This window comes from Narcine bancroftii, chromosome 12, assembly GCF_036971445.1.
Source record: "Narcine bancroftii isolate sNarBan1 chromosome 12, sNarBan1.hap1, whole genome shotgun sequence".
NCBI lineage: Eukaryota > Metazoa > Chordata > Chondrichthyes > Torpediniformes > Narcinidae > Narcine > Narcine bancroftii.
The window spans coordinates 61,733,232-61,753,404 of record NC_091480.1 but is presented as its reverse complement, the minus strand read 5'-3'; the positions used below and the strand labels follow the sequence as shown (position 1 = coordinate 61,753,404).

Genomic DNA, 20,173 nt, shown 5'->3' with positions numbered 1-20,173 from the left:
ACTGTGAGGCGCCAAGATGCACGGTTTGAGGCGTTATCAGCCCACTGGCGGTGGTCAATGTGGCAGGCACCAAGAGATTTCTTTAGGCAGTCCTTGTACCTTTTCTTTGGTGCACCTCTGTCACGGTGGCCAGTGGAGAGCTCGCCATATAATACGATCTTGGGAAGGCGATGGTCCTCCATTCTGGAGACGTGACCCATCCAGCGCAGCTGGATCTTCAGCAGCGTGGACTCGATGCTGTCGACCTCTGCCATCTCGAGTACCTCGACGTTAGGGGTGTGAGCGCTCCAATGGATGTTGAGGATGGAGCGGAGACAACGCTGGTGGAAGCGTTCTAGGAGCCGTAGGTGGTGCCGGTAGAGGACCCATGATTCGGAGCCGAACAGGAGTGTGGGTATGACAACGGCTTTGTATACGCTTATCTTTGTGAGGTTTTTCAGTTGGTTGTTTTTCCAGACTCTTTTGTGTAGTCTTCCAAAGGCGCTATTTGCCTTGGCGAGTCTGTTGTCTATCTCATTGTCGATCCTTGCATCTGATGAAATGGTGCAGCCGAGATAAGTAAACTGGTTGACCGTTTTGAGTTTTGTGTGCCCGATGGAGATGTGGGGGGGCTGGTAGTCATGGTGGGGAGCTGGCTGATGGAGGACCTCAGTTTTCTTCAGGCTGACTTCCAGGCCAAACATTTTGGCAGTTTCCGCAAAGCAGGACGTCAAGCGCTGAAGAGCTGGCTCTTCAGTTAGTATTTATACATACAGCATGATAAAAGGCCATTTCAGCCCACAAGCCCATGCCGCCAAAATTACACTAAATTAACCTACACCCCGGTACGTTTTTGAACGATGGGAGGAAACCGGAGCCCCCGGGGAAAACCCACAAAGACACGGGAGAACACAAAAACTCCTTAAAGACAGAACTTCCGTCCCAATCACTGGTGCTGTAAAGGTGTTGCACTAACTACTACGCCAACCGTGCCACCCCATGCTTGAAGCTAATGATAGCTTCGAGCATTTTCCCAACGACAGACATTGAACTAACTGGCCTACAGTTTCATTCCTTTTCCTTTCGCCTATATCCTTTTTTGAATAGTGGCGTGACGTTTGCCGTCTTTTAATCCACTGGGACCTGCCCAGAGACCAGAGAATTTTGGTAAATTACCAAGGCCTCGACTATAACTTCAGCCATTTCTTTCAGTACCCTGGGATGCATTGCATCAGGACCACGGGCCTTGTCTATCTTTAGACCCTCAAGTTTGCTCAATACTACCTCTTTAGTGATAGCTACTACATCCAGGTCCTCCTCTCCCATAACATGTCTTAGACATGTTTGACGTGTCCTCCACCGTGGAGACCGACACAAAATAGTCATTCAAGGCCTCAGCCATTTCCTCATTAACTGATATAAATTCCCCCTTCTCATCTTACAAGGAACCAACCTTCACTTTAGCCACCCTTTTCTGCTCTACATAATTGTAAACACTTTTACTCTCTATTTTTATATTTTGTGCTAATCTTTTCTCACAATCTACCTTCCCTCTTTATTGCTCGGTTCGTGGTTCTTTGTTGCTTTTTAAAGTTTTCCCAATCTTCTGGTTTCCCACTGCTCTTGGTGACTTTGTACACACGAGCTTTTCATTTGATGTCCTTAGTTATCCAAGGCTGGCTGTCCCCACCCTGACTGTCCTTGCTGTTAACTGGAATGTACTTTCGATGAGCACTGTGAAAATCTCTTTGAAAGTCCTCCACTGTTCCTCAACTGTCCCTTCATATCCTGTGTTCCCAGTCCACCCTGGCCAACTCCTCCCTCACCCCCTTGTTTAGGCAAAACTCACTGGTTTTACACCAAACTATTGTCCCCTCTGTTTGTATGAGAAACTCAGTTATACTGTGATCACTCTTTCCAAGAGGATCCCTAACAACAAGATCACTCATTGTACCCAACTGATTGCACAGGACCAGATTCAAGATAGCATATTCCCTTGTAGGTTCAGTATCACTGCTCAAGAAAATTATCATGTATTCATTCTATGAAGTCCTCCTCGACTAACCTGATTCACCCAGTCTGTGTGCACATTAAAGTCCCCCACAATGACTGTTGTTCCATCCTTTCATGCCTCCGATATTTATTGCCTGGGCTATTATAATATTATTGGGTGGCCTACAGACAAGTCCACCAGTGATTTATTTCCTTGTACTATTCCTAATCTTGATCCAGATGGATTCAACATTTTGCTCTTTAGATCTTACATCATCTCTCACTATTGCCCTGATCTCATCCTTTAACGAAAAGCACTACCCCACCTCCCTTACCTTCCTGTCTGTCCTTCATTATTACCTGTATCCTTGGATATTTAATTCCCAATACTCTCCACCCTGTAATGGCTGCTAAATCATCCCTCTTTGTACTGATTTGTGCCACAAGTTCACTGACCTTGGTTCGAATACTACGGGTATTCAGATAAAGTGCCCTTATCCTCATTGTGCTTTTAAAATCTGGTCGTCTTTGCCTCTTTTGCACTCGACTTTTATCCCCTCTACTCTTACTTCTCCTTTTTAACATTTGCTTTTACTTTATCCATCCCTCTCCAATCTGTTGAATCCACCCTCTCCCCCCCCACCCCCATCCCCTATTTAGTTTGGGATGGATTATGGGGAGACGTCGGACAAACCTGGATTGTTTTCTCAGGGGTGTTGGAGACTGAAAGGAGACCTGATGAGGGGCAGTGATAGGGTGGACAATTAGTCTTTGGTCAGGTTTTTATTTACACAGAGTGGTGGGTCCCTGGCACTGCCAGAGACAGTAGAGAAAGCAGATATAACAGTTTGAGGCTGGCAGACAGACCCATAAACATGCAGCAAGTGAAGGCAACAGTTGGAGTGTTTAAATTTGGGCACCATGTTCAGCACAGATACCAAAGGGCCTGTCCCTGGTCTACGTTCCATTCTGGTGAATCATCTCCGGCTGTTGTATCAGTACTCCTCACGAGGTTCTCTCACACTCAAAGGGCTGCCCTCCAGTTCTCATGGTCCCCACCACTGGAACCCCTGTCACACCCCAAACTCACCCCATGTTTTACAGTCTTTGCTGCATGGGCAGCCTTCTTCTTCGTGTCGTACTGGGTGAGGATGTCGATCAGGCCCATGAAGTACACCTCCCTCTGGGGGGCATCTGCAGGAGAGAGAGGGGTGAGTCTGGGGATCGGGGAGAGTGGGGAGGCTGTCAATCAGGCCCATGGAGAACACCTCCCTGTAGAGGTTATCTCCGGGGGGGGGGGGGGAAGAGCGGGTGAGTTCGGGGGATGGGAGGGGAACAGGGAGCATGTCGATCAGGCCCATGGAGTACACCTCCCTCTGGGGGGGCATCTACAGGAGAAGAGAGGGGGTAATTCCGGGGGAGTCCAGTGAACAGAGAGAATGTCAATCAAGTACACCTCCATCCAGGGGTATTGGGGAACGTGGTGAGCCCGGGGGAGACATTGTGGGGGGGAGGGGTGACAGAGTTTGGGCAGGAGAGGGAGCCACATAAGGGTGGGGTTACACTCACAGTCTGAGCTCCGGATGGCGTACACGTCACCCAGGGAGGGCCCCTCCCCAAAGACAGACCCCCAGACTCGTGACGTGACCAGCACCTCAGGGGAATGGCCCTGGGGGTTGTTGTCCTCCTCACTCGTGGCCACACTAATATCCCCCTCCTCCTCCTGCCGCTGCACCTCATGGATCCCCAGCAGCAGGCTGTAGTCCATGATCTTCAGATGTGCCAGGAACTGCCGAAAGACATAGGATATTGTCAGATGGGGGTAGGAGGAAATGCGTGGCCTCAGAGAGGCACAGTCTGGTGAGGGGAGTGCAGACGTGACAGATAGGACAAAGACAGGAGGTCTCTGGACCTCCCTCCCAACACCTCCCCCCTCTCTCCTCCTCCAGCTGCCCCAGCTCGAGCTCTGGACCTCCCTCCCTACAACCCCCCATCCTAATCCAGCTCCGCCAGCCAAGCTCTGGACCTCCCTCCCTACACCCCTCACCTCCACGTCTTTCCTCAGCTTCTCCATGAACGATTTCTTCTCCTCACTGTCCACGTAAACCTTCTGGTTCTGGTTCAAGAAGTCCATGTCCTTCAAAGTGGGAAGCTCCTTCCCCTGCAGCAGGAAGGGGAACATCAGGGCTGAGGGTCCAACCACAGCAGTGGAAAGAGGGGGATGGAGTCAGATCAGACGGTCCATCCCCTGCAGCGGGAAGGGGAACATCAGGGCTGAGGGTCCATCCACAGCAGTGGAAAGAGGGGGATGAGGTCAGATCAGACGATCCGTACCCTGCAGTGGGAAGGGGGGTGGCCAGGGTTGAGGGTCTGTCCCCTGAAGGGGGGTGGTCAGGGCTGAGGGTCCGTCCCCTGAAGTGGGTGGTCAGGGCTGAGGGTCCGTCCCCTGAAGTGGGTGGTCAGGGCTGAGGGTCCGTCCCCTGAAGTGGGTGGTCACGGCTGAGGGTCCGTCCCCTGAAGTGGGTGGTCAGGGCTGTTGAGGGTCCGTCCCCTGAAGTGGGTGGTCAGGGCTGTTGAGGGTCCGTCCCCTGAAGTGGGTGGTCAGGGCTGAGAGTCCGTCGCCTGAAGTGGGTGGTCAGGGCTGAGGGTCCGTCCCCTGAAGTGGGTGATCTGGGCTGAGGGTCCGTCCCCTGAAGTGGGTGGTCAGGGCTGAGGGTCCGTCCCTTGAAGTGGGTGGTCAGGGCTGAGGGTCCGTCCCCTGAAGTGGGTGGTCAGGGCTGAGGGTCCGTCCCCTGAAGTGGGTGGTCAGGGCTGAGGGTCCGTCCCTTGAAGTGGGTGGTCAGGGCTGTTGAGGGTCCGTCCCCTGAAGTGGGTGGTCAGGGCTGTTGAGGGTCCGTCCCCTGAAGTGGGTGGTCAGGGCTGAGAGTCTGTCCCCTGAAGTGGGTGGTCAGGGCTGAGGGTCCGTCCCCTGAAGTGGGTGGTCAGGGCTGAGGGTCCGTCCCCTGAAGTGGGTGGTCAGGGCTGAGGGTCCATCCCCTGAAGTGGGTGGTCAGGGCTGAGAGTCCGTCCCCTGAAGTGGGTGGTCAGGGCTGAGGGTCCGTCCCCTGGTGGGTGGTCAGGGCTGAGGGTCCGTCCCCTGAAGTGGGTGGTCAGGGCTGAGGGTCCATCCCCTGAAGTGGGTGGTCAGGGCTGAGGGTCCGTCCCCTGAAGTGGGTGGTCAGGGCTGAGGGTCCGTCCCCTGAAGTGAGAAGTGGGGTGGTCAGGGCTGATGGTCCGTCCGCTGCAGTGGGAAGGGGGTTGGTCAGGGCTGATGGTCCGTCCGCTGCAGTGGGAAGGGGGTTGGTCAGGGCTGGGGGTCCATCCCCTGAAGTGGGTGGTCAGGGCTGAGGGTCCGTCCCCTGAAGTGGGTGGTCAGGGCTGAGGGTCCGTCCCCTGAAGTGAGAAGTGGGGTGGTCAGGGCTGATGGTCCGTCCGCTGCAGTGGGAAGGGGGTTGGTCAGGGCTGATAGTCCATCCCCTGCAGTGGAAAGAGGGGGTCAGAGCTGAGGGTCCGTCCCCTGCAGTGGGAAGGGGGGTGGTCAGGGCTGAGGGTCCGTCCCCTGCTGTGGGAAGGGGGGATGGTCAGGCCTGAGGGTCCATCCCCTGCAGTGGGAAGGGGGGATCGTCAGGGCTGAGGGACCGTCCCCTGCAGTGGGAAGGGGAACATCAGTGCTGAAGGTCCATCCCCTGCAGTGGAAAAGAGGGGGGTTAGGACTGAGACTCTGTCCCCTGCATTGGGAAGGGGGATGTCAGGGCTGAGGATCTTCCCATTGCAGTGGGAAGGGGAAGGTCAGGGCTGAGTCCCCCTCTGGTGATGTGGGTAGGTGTGGGAGGTGTCAGAGCTGAGACCCCTCCCCTGATGGGGGTAGGTGGGGGGACATGTCAGAGCAGAGATCCCCTCCCCTGGCGTGAGTATGTGCAAATTCCACATAGACAGCACCTGATCAAATCCTGTCTGGAGGTGGCAGAGGCACGACCCACTGTGACACTGATGCTCGTGTGCAGCACCCCCTTGCCCAGCAACGGGTGACTGTGCTAGGGGCAGACGCACAATGGACAAGCAGGGTCACCAGGAGTTAGTGTGGTGTCCCTGAGGTCCAGCACGGCACATCACAACATAGGCTGTGTGCGCATAGACTTTGTTCTTCACCTTTTCCTTGTCGCTGGCTTCACGTGAAACAAGTGAACCCTGTAAAACAAAGTAAGAAATAATTGCTAGCTTTGTGCGCCAATGTCACAAAACCCCAGACCGAGCACACCGGGAGCACCGTGCACAGTTCCCAATTCACTTCATCAGACCACACCAGGAGCACCGTGCACTGTTCCCGTCTCCGTATCCCTGGGTCAGACCACACCGGGAGCACCGTGCACAGTGCCCGTCCCCGTATCCCTGGGTCAGACCACACCAGGAGCACCGTGCACAGTTCCCGTCTCTGTATCCCTGGGTCAGAGCTCACCGGGAGCACCGTGCACAGTTCCCATCCCCGTATCCCTGGGTCGGACCACACCAGGAGCAGTGTGAACAGTTCCCATCTTTACAACATACCTTCAAATCATATTTCCGGTGAATGGTGTGCCTGTGACCAAAGACATTGCGCATCACCAGCATGTATGTTTCCTCGCTGTCCACGCTAAGTCGGTACATGCCCAGGAATTGAGGCAGCACCATGTTACCGTGACAGTTTACAATGTACTACAGGAACAAAGTGGGATAGGTTACTACACCAAATGGGGCAACGAGCACTGGCATGACAACTTTCCCAACAATGCAACGTTTCCTGTTCACTGCCCCCTCCCTCCAAACTCCTCCTCACCGCCAGTCCCAGGGTTCCCTCCCTGCTGAGCCTCCCTCCACACCAACACACCCTTCGCATTGCCACTCCCGTATCGATGACCCTGGCCCCACATCGACAATCCCTTACCGCCTCGCCCCCTCACCAGCACACGGGGGGAGAAAAAACAACCCTCACCTGGTGGTAGTCACACAGGAAGGTGTGCATGTCAGCGATGTCCTCACTGCTGATCTGTTTGATCACATACCTCCGGTCGTAGCTGCTGAGGAAGAGCATGGATGTGCGACTCTCCCTGTTACTGTACGGGGCCTGGCGAGTCAGCGAGATCTGCACGAAAAACCCCAATCACAGCAGGTCACCCACCCCCACCCCCACCAGAGGCAGGGGTCATCACACACCCTTCTCTTACCCTCATCCCTCCCTCCCACCCATATTTGGATTTGAGCAGTGACTTTTTAAAAATTTTTTTATTTTTCACACTATAAACCATATTGATCAAGATACAAACATTTTCCTTTTCAAATATATAGTGTCGTTTTCTCCCCCCCCTTCCCTCCTCCCCTCCCACTTATTTAAAGTTCAGAATCTAAGATACATTAAACCCGTTAAACAATGTTGTCACTCAATAAAAATAAACAAGAAATTCCACTGAGTCAGTTCATTTCATTATCTTCTCCTTCTGTCATTTTAGGTGGTAGATGTCCACGGTAGGTTTTCTCTATTGTGTTTCATGTATGCCTCCCATATTTGTTCAAATATTGTAATGTTATTTCTTAAATTGTATGTTATTTTTTCTAATGGAATACATTTATTCATTTCTATATACCATTGTGTATCCTCAAATTATCTTCTAATTTCCAGGTTGACATAATACATTTTTTTGCTACAGCTAGGGCTATCATAACAAATCTTTTTTGTGCTCCATCCAAATCAAGTCCAAATTCTTTGTTTTTTATATTACTTAGGAGGAAGATCTCTGGGTTTTTTGGTATATTGCTTTTTGTGATTTTATTTAGTCTGGTTTAGATCTTCCCAAAATCTTTTCACTTTCTCACATGTCCAAATTGCATGAAATGTTGTTCCCGTTTCCTTTTTACAGCGAAAACATCTGTCTGATACTGTTGGGTCCCATTTATTTAACTTTTGAGGTGTAATGTATAACCTGTGTATCCAGTTATATTGTATCGTACGTAATCTTGTGTTTATTGTATTTCTCATGGTTCCGGAGCATAGTTTCTCCCATGTTTCATTCTTTATCTTTATGCTTAGATCTTGTTCCCATTTTTGTTTAGTTTTACCATTTGTTTCCTCGTTCTCCTTTTCTTGTAGTTTAATATACATGTTTGTTATAAATTTTTTGATTATCATTGTATCTGTAATCACATATTCAAAATTACTTCCTTCTGGTAACTTCAGACTGTTTCCCAATTTGTCCTTGAAGTAGGTTTTCAGTTGGTAGTATGCAAACATTGTATAGTGAGTTATATTATATTTATCCTTCATTTGTTCAAACGATAATAGTTTATTTCCCGAAAAACAATTCTCTATTCTTTTGATCCCTTTTTTCTCCCATTCTCTAAAGGAAAGGTTATCTATTGTAAAAGGGATTAGCTGATTTTGCGTCAGTATTAGTTTTGGTAGTTGGTAATTTGTTTTATTCCTTTCTACATGAATCTTCTTCCAAATGTTGAGCAGATGATGCAATACCGGTGAATTTCTACGTAGTACCAATTTTTCATCCCATTTATATAATATATGTTCAGGTATCTTCTCCCCTATTTTATCTAGTTCTAATCTAGTCCAATCTGGCTTTTCCCTTGTTTGATAAAAATCTGATAGGTATCTTAATTGTGCGGCTCTATAATAATGTTTAAAGTTTGGTAGTTGTAAGCCTCCTTGTTTATACCATTCTTTTAATTTATCTAGTGCTATTCTCGGTTTCCCAACTTTCCATAAAAATTTCCTTATTATTTTCTTTAAATCCTTGAAAAATTTCTCTGTTAATCGTATTGGTAATGTCTGAAATAAATATTGTATCCTTGGGAAAATGTTAATTTTAATACAGTTTATCCTTCCTATCAGTGTTAGTGGTAAATCTTTCCAATGCTCTAAGTCATCTTGTAACTTTTTCATTAGTGGATAATAATTGAGTTTATATAGATGGCCGAGGTTTTTATTTATTTGTATACCTAGATATCACATTGCTTGCGTTTGCCATCTAAATGGTGATTCTTTCTCAAATTTTAAGAAATCCGCATTATTCATTGGCATTGCTTTGCTTTTATTTGCGTTAATCTTGTACACCGACACTTCTCCATATTCCTTCAATTTCCTATGTAATTCTTTTATTTCTGGTTCTACTAAGTATATTATAACGTCATCTGCAAATGGACAGATTTTATATTCATTGTCTTTTATTTTTATCCTTTTTATTTTATTTTCTGTTCTTATCAGTTCTGCCAGTGGTTCTATGGCTAATGCGAACAGTAAAGGAGATATTGGGCATCCCTGCCTTGATGATCTGCTTAAGTTAAATTGTTTTGATATATATCCGTTTACCGTCACTTTCGCCAATGGCCCCTTATATAATGCTTTAATCCAATTAATATATTTCTCTGGTAAGCTGAATTTTTGTAGTACTTTGAATAAATAATTCCATTCTACTCTGTCAAAGGCCTTCTCTGCGTCTAAAGCAACCGCTACTGTTGGAGTTTTATTTCCTTCTACTGCATGAATTAAGTTAATAAATTTACATATATTGCCTGTTGTTCGTCTTTTTTTAATAAATCCAGTTTGGTCTAGATTTACTATTTTTGGTACATAGTCGGCTAATCTGTTTGCTAATAGTTTAGCTATTATCTTATAATCTGTCTTAAGTAAAGATATTGGTCTATATGAAACTGGTATAAGTGGATCTTTCCCTGTCTTTGGTATTACTGTAATTATTGCTGTTTTACATGACTCTGGTAAGCTTTGTGTTTTATCAATCTGGTTGATTACTTCCAGAAGGGGAGGAATTAATAAGTCTTTGAATGTTTTATAGAATTCTATTGGGAATCCATCCTCTCCTGGTGTTTTATTGCTTGGTAGTTTTTTTTATTATCTCCTGTATTTCTTCTATTTCAAATGCTTTTGTTAATTTATTTTGTTCCTCTGTTTGTAATTTCGGTAGTTCAATTTTAGTTAAAAATTCATCTATTTTATTTTCTTTCCCTTCGTTTTCAGTTTGATATAGTTGTTCGTAGAATTCTCTGAAGTTTTCATTGATCTCCGTTGGATTATATGTGATTTGCTTGTCTTTTTTCCTTAATGCCAATACCATTCTCTTAGTTTGTTCTGTCTTAAGCTGCCACGCTAGAATTTTGTGCGTTTTTTCTCCTAGTTCATAATATTTCTGTTTTGTCTTCATTATGTTCATCTCCACCATACATGTTTGTAGTGTTTCATATTTTATTTTTTTATCTGCCAATTCTCTTCTTTTCGTTGTGTCTTCCTTCATTGCTAATTCTTTTTCTATATTTGCTATTTCCCTTTCCAACTGCTCTGTTTCCTGATTGTAGTCCTTCTTCATCTTGGTTACATAACTTATTATTTGCCCTCTGATGAACGCTTTCATTGCGTCCCATAGTATAAACTTATCTTTCACTGATTCCATATTTATTTCAAAGTACATTTTAATTTGTCGTTCAATTAATTCTCTAAAATCCTGCCTTTTAGGTAGCATGGAGTTTAATCTCCAGCTATACATTCTTGGTGGGATGTCCTCTAACTCTATTGTCAATAACAGGGGTGAGTGGTCTGATAATAGTCTAGCTTTATATTCCGTTTTCCTAACTCTCTCTTGTATGTGAGCTGATAACAGGAATAGGTCTATTCTTGAGTATGTTTTATGTCTGCCCGAATAATATGAATATTCCTTTTCCTTGGGTGTTGTTTCCTCCATATATCCAAAAGTTGCATTTCTTGCATCGATTTAATTATAAATTTGGTTACTTGTTCTTTCTATTAATTTTTTTTCCAGTTTTATCCATGTTTGAATCCAAGTTAAGATTGAAATCCCCTCCTATTAGTATGTTCCCTTGCGTATCTGCTATCTTCAAAAAGATATCTTGCATAAATTTTTGATCTTCTTCGTTAGGTGAATATACATTGAGTAAATTCCAAAATTCCGAATATATCTGACATTTTATCATTACATATCTCCCTGCTGGATCCATTATTTCCTCTTCTATTTTAATTGGTACATTTTTACTGATTAATATAGCTACTCCTCTAGCTTTTGAATTATATGATGCTGCTGTTACATGTCCTATCCAATCTCTCTTTAATTTCTTGTGTTCCACTTCGGTTAAGTGTGTCTCTTGTATGAATGCTATATCAATTTTTTCTTTTTTCAATAAATTTAACAGTTTCTTCCTTTTGGTTTGGTTATGTATTCCATTAATATTTAAAGTCATATAATTCAACATAGCCATCTTATACTTTGTTTATCTTTCCTTTCCGTTTCCTCATCATCACCTTTCCTTCTTATCCATTTCTGTTTTCTTTTTTTTTTAAAAAGGACATTATAAGACAACATTTCTAAAACATAAAATATTTCCATTATTCTCCTATCTAAAAATCCTTTAACCCCATTATCCCCTCCCCTTCCTGAGTTGCCCTTTGTCCCTTGTCGAGCAACCACACCTCCACTCTCCATTTGGATTTGCGAAATCACTCGCAAACGTCAATTGATTTCGCAGTGACCGTAATTCTTCCCCACCCAGCCCCCCCAGAAAAGATTTTAATCTTCATATATAACAAAGGTCACTCTCTTAATTCCCTCCTTACTTCCTCTCTTCCCTTACTTTCCCTTATTAATTCTTATCTATACTCTATATATTTTCTTTTAAATATACATACACACACACACACACACACACACACACACACACACACACACACACACACACACATATAGTTTGTGGTCATTTTTGCTCTCGTTACATGTCTTCATCTCTGTCTGTTTTGTAGTTGTTCTGCAAATTTTCGTGCTTCCTCCAGATCCGAGAATAGTCTGTTTTGCTGCCCTGGAATAACTATTTTAAGTACCGCTGGGTACTTTAGCATAAATTTATATTCTTTTTTCCATAGGATCACTTTTGCTGTATTAAACTCCTTCCTCTTCTTCAGGAGTTCAAAACTTATATCTGGATAGAAAAAAATTTTTTGACCTTTGTATTCCAGTGGCTTTTTGTCTTCTCTTATTTTCTTCATTGCTTTCTCCAATATATTTTCTCTTGTTGTATATCTTAGGAATTTTACTAAAATGGATCTTGGTTTTTGTTGTGGTTTAGGGGCTAATGTTCTGTGTGGCCTTTCTATTTCCATTTCTTCCTTTAATTCTGTTCTTCCTAGGACCCTGGGGATCCAATCTTTTATAAATTCTCTCATATTCTTGCCTTCTTCATCTTCCTTAAGGCCCACTATCTTTATATTATTTCTTCTATTATAATTTTCCATTATATCTATCTTCTGAGCTAACAGCTCTTGTGTCTCTAACTTTTTTATTAGAATCTTCTAATTTTTTTTTTTAAGTCCTCTACTTCCATTTCTACGGCCGTTTCTCGTTCTTCCACCTTGTCCACTCTTTTTCCTATATCTGACATGACCATCTCTAATCTATTCATTTTTTCTTCTGTACTTTTTATTTCACTAAATTCTTGTGATTGCCATTCTTTTATTGATTCCATGTATTCTTTAAAAAAAATATATCCATGTACTTGCCCTTCCCTTCTTCTTCCATTTCTCTGTGTTCTTCCTCTTCTTCTTCCTCTGGGTTGGTTATCTGTTGTTTCTTTGATTTCCTTTTACTCTCTTCTTTCTTGTTCTCGTTGTTTTCTATGTTCTCCTCTTGCTGCTGTGTTGTGGCTGTCAATTTCAGCTGTGGAGATCAACTCCTCAGCTGGTCCCCCCTCCCGTCAGTGTTTTTTTTGTCTTGCGCATGTGCGGTTGCGCACTTTTGCTTGGCTCCGCGAGCCATTTTTGTAGTCCCGAGCTCGGGACTTCGACTGACCTGAGGGAGCGGGCTTCTCTCTCCACAGCGGGCCTCCTCGGACAGGTAAGGCCTTCGCCTTCTTCTTCCGATGTCTTTTCTTCCTCTTTTCTTCCCGTTGCTTTCGACTTTTCTTTCTTCATTGCCATTTTCTTCCCACCTTTACTTTCACTTTATTTTAATTTTCTTGTTTGTGCCTTTGTGTTTTCTCTGGTTTTTTTTAAACTTTTCAGAGAGGGCTGGAGTTCCTCGACCGGCAACTACTCCATCATGTGACTCCTCCCCGAGCAGTGACTTTAATCACACAAGATCTTCCCTCTCCGGTTTTGAACTTTTGTTTTTTAACACAATGGTCTCGTTTGTTTTTCGAAAATATACCAGAGACCTTCCAAAAGACCTGGGCTGTCGAGGAGTTATGCAGCAGCAATTACTTCAGCAGCCCTAATGGTCTGGGATTCTTTCACATCACTGGCAGATGAGAATGTGGTTAAGATTTATGTGCCCCCAACTCTTTCAGTGGGTGAATATGCAAAGGCAACTCCTTTGGCATTGCAGCAAGTGCGGGATGGAAGGGAAATCTGTGATTCACCTGCATAAGGCGAAGGTGGCAGGACCAGTTGCGAGTGAGGGGATTGAATGGACCCTTTTGAGTCTGCTGAGCAGCAGGTGATCCCATCTTACATACTGCCCACCAATCCTAATGATCGTCTTCTCCCCAACCTGCACCTTCCTGGAATTGTGCAGTCGGAGATCTCCCCAATCCCATTTCAGCATTGAGAGTCTTAACTCAGGCTCATCTGCTCCTTCAACATCAGGTGTCCCTGCTCCTGGCAGACAGAAAGCAGCAAAGAGGAGCTACATCATCCAGTCCAAGATAAAAAATGGAGCGGATTGACTGGTCTGTGGACCTTCCTTCTGCATTGCTATATTGGAGAAGAGTGGGTCATTTTTGTAACCCCCAGCTCCAAAAGGCCAACTCTGCCACTGGCACCAATCCTGCACCCCTTGTACCCATTACTCCCATGAGAGACATGGTGCAAAACAGGATAGGAGTGGGGAGAATCGTCCAAGGGGAAAAAAGGTCGAGAGAAAAAAAAACACCTTGAAGGGAGTGCCCTCCCCAGATGGGTCAGTGTCTGCACCAACCCCCGAGCCCAAGGTTAGTGTGGCAGCTTCCTCGGAGGGTCAACATCCATTGAAGGGGAACGTGGGAGAAAAAGACAGGGGCAGAGGTCACCTCTGCCATGGAAGTCTCAGTGCCTGCATGTAAGCCTGCATTAAAAAAAAACGGTGACATCCCTCTTCTGAGCCGGGGTATGGTCCTAGAGAACAGGGACCATAAGAGGGGAAGGTTTGGCTTCAGAGATGTTCCCCCAGACTTTGCTCCCTCATCCCTTTGTGCAGGGACTCCTGTCGTTGGTGAGACTGAGTCATGTCACAGAAATGGTGTGCACCATCAGTGTAGATTCTGACCCAAATTCAGTCCATGGGATACCCAGGAGTTGTCCCTCATACTCCATGTGAATAGTGCTCCCTGACACAGAACTCATAGATGATGATGGTGTAAAGGAGGTGAGCACCCCCTCCCCAACAGGCCACATTCCAGACAGGCCTCTAGGGCAGGAGGAGTGGAACAGTTCTTGGACCTAACCCCTGCAGCAGAGGAAGTCTCTGCATAGCCTGCGGCAGTTCCATTCTCCCTGAGTGGGCTGGGGAAGACGGGACTCTGTTTACAACGCAAGGGATGAGCTGCCTTCGGTCAACAGTGATACAATGAATACCCTTATCTTCCCCAACCAAAGGCGTTTCCTTGTATTTCTATCAGAGATTCAGGTTTACTGTGTCTGGATTTTTTTTGCTACACTGTGTTAACATGTACCCCCACCATCTCCTCACAAACTCCACTGTCCCCTCACAAACTCCCCTCTCCCCCCACCCACGCACTCCCAGAATCAAACACAAAGTGAAGTTCCCTCCACACCGTCCCATCACACACTCCGAGTGTCAGGCACAGAGTGAAGCTCCCTCCACACCGTCCCATCGCACACTCCCGGGATCAGACAGAGTGAAATGTGATGGAATTCTCCGAGGACAAGGAAAAAGACCCAACACCCACCTGGTAATCAATATCATCAACTCCAAATCTTTCACGCAGGTTCCGGAACACTTGCGGGCAATATTCCTTGAACTTGAAATTGCTTGGGAGATTTTCCCTGAATGTCGAGAGGAAGAGAGAGGTTGGCTGTGATGATCCAATTCCACAGGGACAAGAAGCAGAACACGGACACCATTCAGGGAACTGTGTCTAGTGTCAGTTACCCTCTCATAGTTGATGACCAGGTCCCCTCCCCCGCAAACATCTGTCCATTGCCATAACCTCCCACTAGGCGAGGGGGATTGGGAGGAAGGGAAGGGGAAGACTAGATCCCACTGCTTTTGGGGTGAGGGATCAAATACCAATACTGGGGGGGGGGGGGGGTGGGGGTAGGAGGGGCCATTGAATCCCACCACCGAGAGGAGTGGGGGAGTGGAATTGAACACCCTCTACCGGAAGGGAATAACGATCACTGGGCAGGGCCCAGTGAAGTGCGTGCAGTGACAGTGAAAGGCCGATGTGCTCACTTGTTGAAGAGGTGGTTGCTGACTTTGATCTTGCTGTTGGCCTTGAAGTCGTCAGGCAGCAACATGACTGGCGTTGGAACATGATTCAGTTCGTTGATCTGCTGCAGAGTGGACAATCAACAACCGCCCCTCCTCCTCAAATGGCCGACCGCATGTCCTCCGCACTGCCCCTCTCCCCTGGCCTGACTGGCCCTCCACCCTTCCATGTCCCTCCTGGGAATACCTCACAATCCTCCTTTCTCCCCATTGTCTCTCCTCTCCAATCTTCCCCATCACCACCTCCACTTCCACGTTTCACACACATCTCCACCCTTATTTTTATCCCACCCTTCACCCTCCTTGCCCCAACCTTCCCCCTGCCCATTTCAAAATCCCTACAATTCACAGCCTATTCCCCCTGAACCTCCATTCCACCCCTCTTCCCCCTCCACCCACCATTCTCCACCTCCCTGTCCCTCCACTCCACCCCATTCCCGCTCGCTATCCCTCCACTCTATAAACCCCTCCCCACCCCTGCCGCCCCTTATAATTCCTTCCCCATCCCTTATAACCCCTTCCCTGTCCCCCCCCCGTCTATCCCACATTCCCCTCCCTGTCCCTTATCACCCCTCCGCTCTCTTACCCCATCCCACCGCAACCACTCCTGCTCTCCTCCCTGACACCCCCACCCTACTCCCTCCCACCATTCCTCCCCTCCCTGTCCGCCCAACCACCCCCTTCCCTCACTGTCCCTTCCTCCCCTCTCCCAGTCCCCTACCCAACCCCTCACCTCTCTGACCCCCCATCGCCACCCCCCTCCCTGTAACCCCATTCCCCTTGTCTCCCCACCCCCTTTCCACCTTGTTCCCAATCCCCACTCCTCTCCCTGTCCTCCGTCCTCTCATTCCCTCTCCTCCCTGTCCCCCCACTCTCTCCCTCCCTTGTCCCTCCATCCCCTCCCCTCCTTGTCCCTCACCGACCCAACCCACTCCCCTTCCTCTCCCCCCCTGGCCCCCAACCCTTCCTCACCAACAATCCCCCTCCCCTCCCCCGCCCCGCCCCCTCCCCGCCCCGCCCCCTCCCCTCCCCGCCCCCTCCCCTCCCCGCCCCCTCCCCTCCCCGCCCCCTCCCCTCCCCGCCCCCTCCCCTCCCCGCCCCCTCCCCTCCCCGCCCCCTCCCCTCCCCGCCCCCTCCCCTCCCCGCCCCCTCCCCTCCCCGCCCCCTCCCCTCCCCGCCCCCTCCCCTCCCCGCCCCCTCCCCTCCCCGCCCCCTCCCCTCCCCGCCCCCTCCCCTCCCCGCCCCCTCCCCTCCCCGCCCCCTCCCCTCCCCGCCCCCTCCCCTCCCCGCCCCCTCCCCTCCCCGCCCCCTCCCCTCCCCGCCCCCTCCCCTCCCCGCCCCCTCCCCTCCCCGCCCCGCCCCCTCCCCTCCCCTCCCCTCTCCTCTCCGCCCCCTCCCCTCTCCTCTCCTCTCCGCCTCCCCCCGAGACCTGCTCCTCACCGAGTGGTTGACGCCCCACATGAAGACGCTGACCACCGGGTTGCCTGCCCGGAACACTGACACTTTTTGGGACACGAAATGTTTCTTCTTGGTTTTGGTCTTTGTCTTGCTGGCCGAAACACTGGGCGGGTTGGAGGAGTTGGCCGAGGAGGCCATGCCACCCGGGGCCTGCCCTAGCCGAACCGACCCACACTCACTCGAGCAGCCAGGCTTCACCTGAAGCGCCAGGCCACAGGTAAGCTAATCACGTAGTGCACGGCGCCACGCCCATTAGGCCTCTCCAGGGGCAACCAAGCCCCGCCCTCGTTTCCAGGGACAACTTGCACCGGGCCCTGCGAGACCAAAGGCACGGGACTGGTCTCCATGGCAACTACCGCCAAGAGGCTGGCACCTTCTCGCGCACCGGACTAGTCTCCATGGCAACGGACAGAGCCGGCTTTGTCCCGAGTTGGACTTGAGGATCGCACGGGTGAGTGTGAATGTGCGACCCTCGCAACAGTTGCACCAACTATGATGAGTTCATAGATCGCATCATGTTCCTGGGACAGAGAAAGAGAAACATAAAGTGAAGTTTGTACCAAAACTAGTGCAAACTTTTTAAATTTTAAATTTACACGGCTAAATTTGCTGCTCAATTACCCCACCCCCAGTACATTTGGAGGGTGGGAGGGAACCGGAGCCCCTCTCCAGGGAAGCCCCACGCAGACACGGGGAGAGAACGTACAAATTCCTGACGGAGAGCGCCAGATTTGAACGCCACTCTGGCCGCTGGCGCGGGATCGGCGTAGAGCTGCTTTCAGGTGGAATCGCCTGGAGAATGTGGCTGCAGAGCGGCTGCGGGTGTCTGCGAAGGGACGTTCAGGTGGCAGCACTGAAGGAGGTGTTCTGCCCGCCACCTGAAAGGTCTTAAGCGGGAAGAGGGGGCTGCAGAGCAAACGCCGGCTCCTGAGTCGGGGCGGGGGCAGCCATCTGACAGCTTACCTCCCCACTGCCTGACAACCCCCCCAGCCCCATAGTCCCCCACCGGCCACCCCAGCCCCGGGTCCACCGCCGGGGGACCGTCAGACAGCGGGGAGTTGGGTCACCAGCTATCATCAGCCCAACCCCTGCTAGGCACCTGAAAGCTGTCAGCAGCTTTGCCTGGTGCTGCTTTCAGGTGCAACGGGGGATTCTCGGAGCAGGATATTATATTGGGGGGTGGGGGAATTGTCCTGGGAATTTGGGTATTGTTCTGCGGATTGGGGTATTTAACCTAAGAACTGTGGGTTTATCCATGGATTGGAGTAGTTTGTGTGGGTAATACTGGGGTTGTAGCTGCAGGAGAATAAAATAAATGGCTTATATTAAGTGAACCAGGCAGAGCAGGTGATGCACAACAGCTGCAGGAGGTGGGATTTGAACTCACATCCACAGTAAGAGCCTGCCATTTCAGAAACCTCAGCTTAGAGTTGATGAGCTGGATCTGACATTTCGGCAGTCATTGTTCAGGCAGGAGTTGGGCTTTGAGGACACCTTGTACCAGGATGCAGTTGCCCTCCAATTTATGTTAGATGGCTGCGCTACCGCTGGTGCGAGCCCAGGAGAGCAGGGAGCGGAGACACAGCACTCCTATGCAGGGTCCAACTGGTCCTAATGCTGACGGCTCAGTACAGGCTTTAAATCATATTAAATGATGGTGACGCCTATGTGGGGCAGCGGTCTGGAGGTGTTGCAGATTCCGGGGAAGCAGCAGGGCACCTGAAACAGTAAGAACCCCCCCCCAGCCCACCACCGGTTGAGATGGAGAAGCCTGAAAGACAACCCTCTGGCCCAGCAGCTGATGCACTCACACAGGCTGCAGGCTGTTGGCAACTCAGTTGAAGGACTCACACAGGCTGCAGGCTCATGGGAACCATGTACTGGAACCGGGAATAGAGAGGGTGCTGAAGGAAAGAGAGGCTCCCGAAGGGCCTCGGGCACTGAAGGCTTCCTGAACTTTGGAACTGCTTTGGAATTGGAGCTCAGGTTGCCGACAGATGGGAGTCTGTACTGCTACAGAGAATGTGGGAGCACTGGAGGCAAATCCACGGTCACTCAATGACTGAAGGAACTCTCTTTTGCTTCTCTTTCTCTGACTGTAAGGGGTGCTGGGAAATACTAATGGTGACTCTGGAAATTTTGTGTAATATTACCTTTTTCTTTATTACATGATAATAAAAGGATTTAGATCTATAGCTTCTACGTATTTTGGGCAGGTATAGGGATGCAGAACATAAGAAACAAGAGCAGGACTCTGCCACTAGGCCCGTTGAACCTGCTCTGCCATTCAATAATGTCTTCTGGCCATGGACTCAGCTCTGCTTACTTGGAATAATTCCCCCACTATTCAGAAATCTCTGCATTTGCATTTTCAAATATATTCAATGAGTCAGCGTCCACTGCTTCTTTGGACAGATTCACTAATTTCTGAAGGAGCAGTAGTTCCTCCTCATGTTTGTCCAAAATCTGATACCCTGAATCTTCAGACTATAAGAACATAAGAGTTGGTCATCTGGCCCATTGAGCCTGCTCTGCCTTTCAATGTGATTATGGCTGATCTAATAATAGGCACATCTCCACCTACCTTAATTCCCTGACTACTTACAAACCTATCCAACCTTGTCTTAACTATATTTTACTGAAACTATATTTTACTGAAACCCACTGCTTCAATGGGCAGAAAATTCCAAGATTCACCTCCCTCTGGGAAAAGCAATTTCTCCTCATCTCCATCCTAAATCTATACCCTGGACCTTAAGGTCATGTTCCCTAGTTCTGGTCTCCCCAACCAATGGAAACAACTTATCTACGCCTATCTATGCCTTTCATAATTTTATACGTTTCTATAAGATCCTTTCTCATCCTTCTAAATTCCAGCAAGTCCAGTCCCAGATGCATCAATTTCTCCTCATAAGCCAACCCCCTCATCTCTGGCATCAACCTCATGAACCCCCTCTGCATCTTCTCCAAAGCCAGGGGGGAAGTCGTGTGATGGAGTAGTGGCCGGACGGTGAACTCCAGCCCTCTCCAAAAAAGTCAAAAAAAATAAAGGAAATCACAAAGACACAAAAATAAAAATTAAAGTAAAGTGAGTATAAAGGTGGAAAGAAGATGGCGACGAAAAAAGAAAAATCGAAACCAACGGTAAGAAGAGAGGAAGAGAAGACAACGGAAGAAGAAGGAGAAGGCCTTACCTGTTCGAAGAGGCCCGCGGTGGAGAA

At 48.5% G+C, this 20,173-nt stretch overlaps 1 protein-coding gene and 1 long non-coding RNA gene across 5 annotated transcripts in view; one reads left to right on the top strand and one right to left on the bottom strand.

Moving 5' to 3' along the window:
* LOC138747270 (phosphatidylinositol 5-phosphate 4-kinase type-2 gamma-like) overlaps positions 1 to 17,313 on the bottom strand; it is a 25,604-nt gene extending 8,291 nt beyond the window's left edge. Inside the window, exons 1-9 of one of the 4 annotated variants that reach the window (XR_011347399.1) lie at positions 16,935 to 17,312; positions 15,459 to 15,559; positions 14,953 to 15,049; positions 6,980 to 7,129; positions 6,556 to 6,702; positions 6,160 to 6,198; positions 4,019 to 4,132; positions 3,626 to 3,760; positions 3,062 to 3,165 (exon numbers count right to left, since the gene is read on the bottom strand). Coding sequence is in view for 3 of the 4 variants with exons in the window: in XM_069906341.1 (XP_069762442.1) it covers positions 3,062 to 3,165; positions 3,541 to 3,760; positions 4,019 to 4,132; positions 6,160 to 6,198; positions 6,556 to 6,702; positions 6,980 to 7,129; positions 14,953 to 15,049; positions 15,459 to 15,559; positions 16,935 to 17,090 (1,128 nt within the window). In the remaining variant the exon portion in view is untranslated. Of the gene's footprint in view, positions 1 to 3,046; positions 3,166 to 3,540; positions 3,761 to 4,018; positions 4,133 to 6,159; positions 6,199 to 6,555; positions 6,703 to 6,979; positions 7,130 to 14,952; positions 15,050 to 15,458; positions 15,560 to 16,934 lie in introns of those variants that run through there. The other 3 variants (XM_069906341.1, XM_069906342.1, XM_069906343.1) reach the window with 3 other exon arrangements.
* Positions 16,898 to 20,173, top strand: part of LOC138747275 (uncharacterized) — a 22,175-nt gene continuing 18,899 nt past the window's right edge. The window contains exon 1 of the long non-coding RNA XR_011347401.1: positions 16,898 to 17,403. This is a non-coding gene — a long non-coding RNA (uncharacterized lncRNA). The remainder of the gene's footprint in view (positions 17,404 to 20,173) is intronic.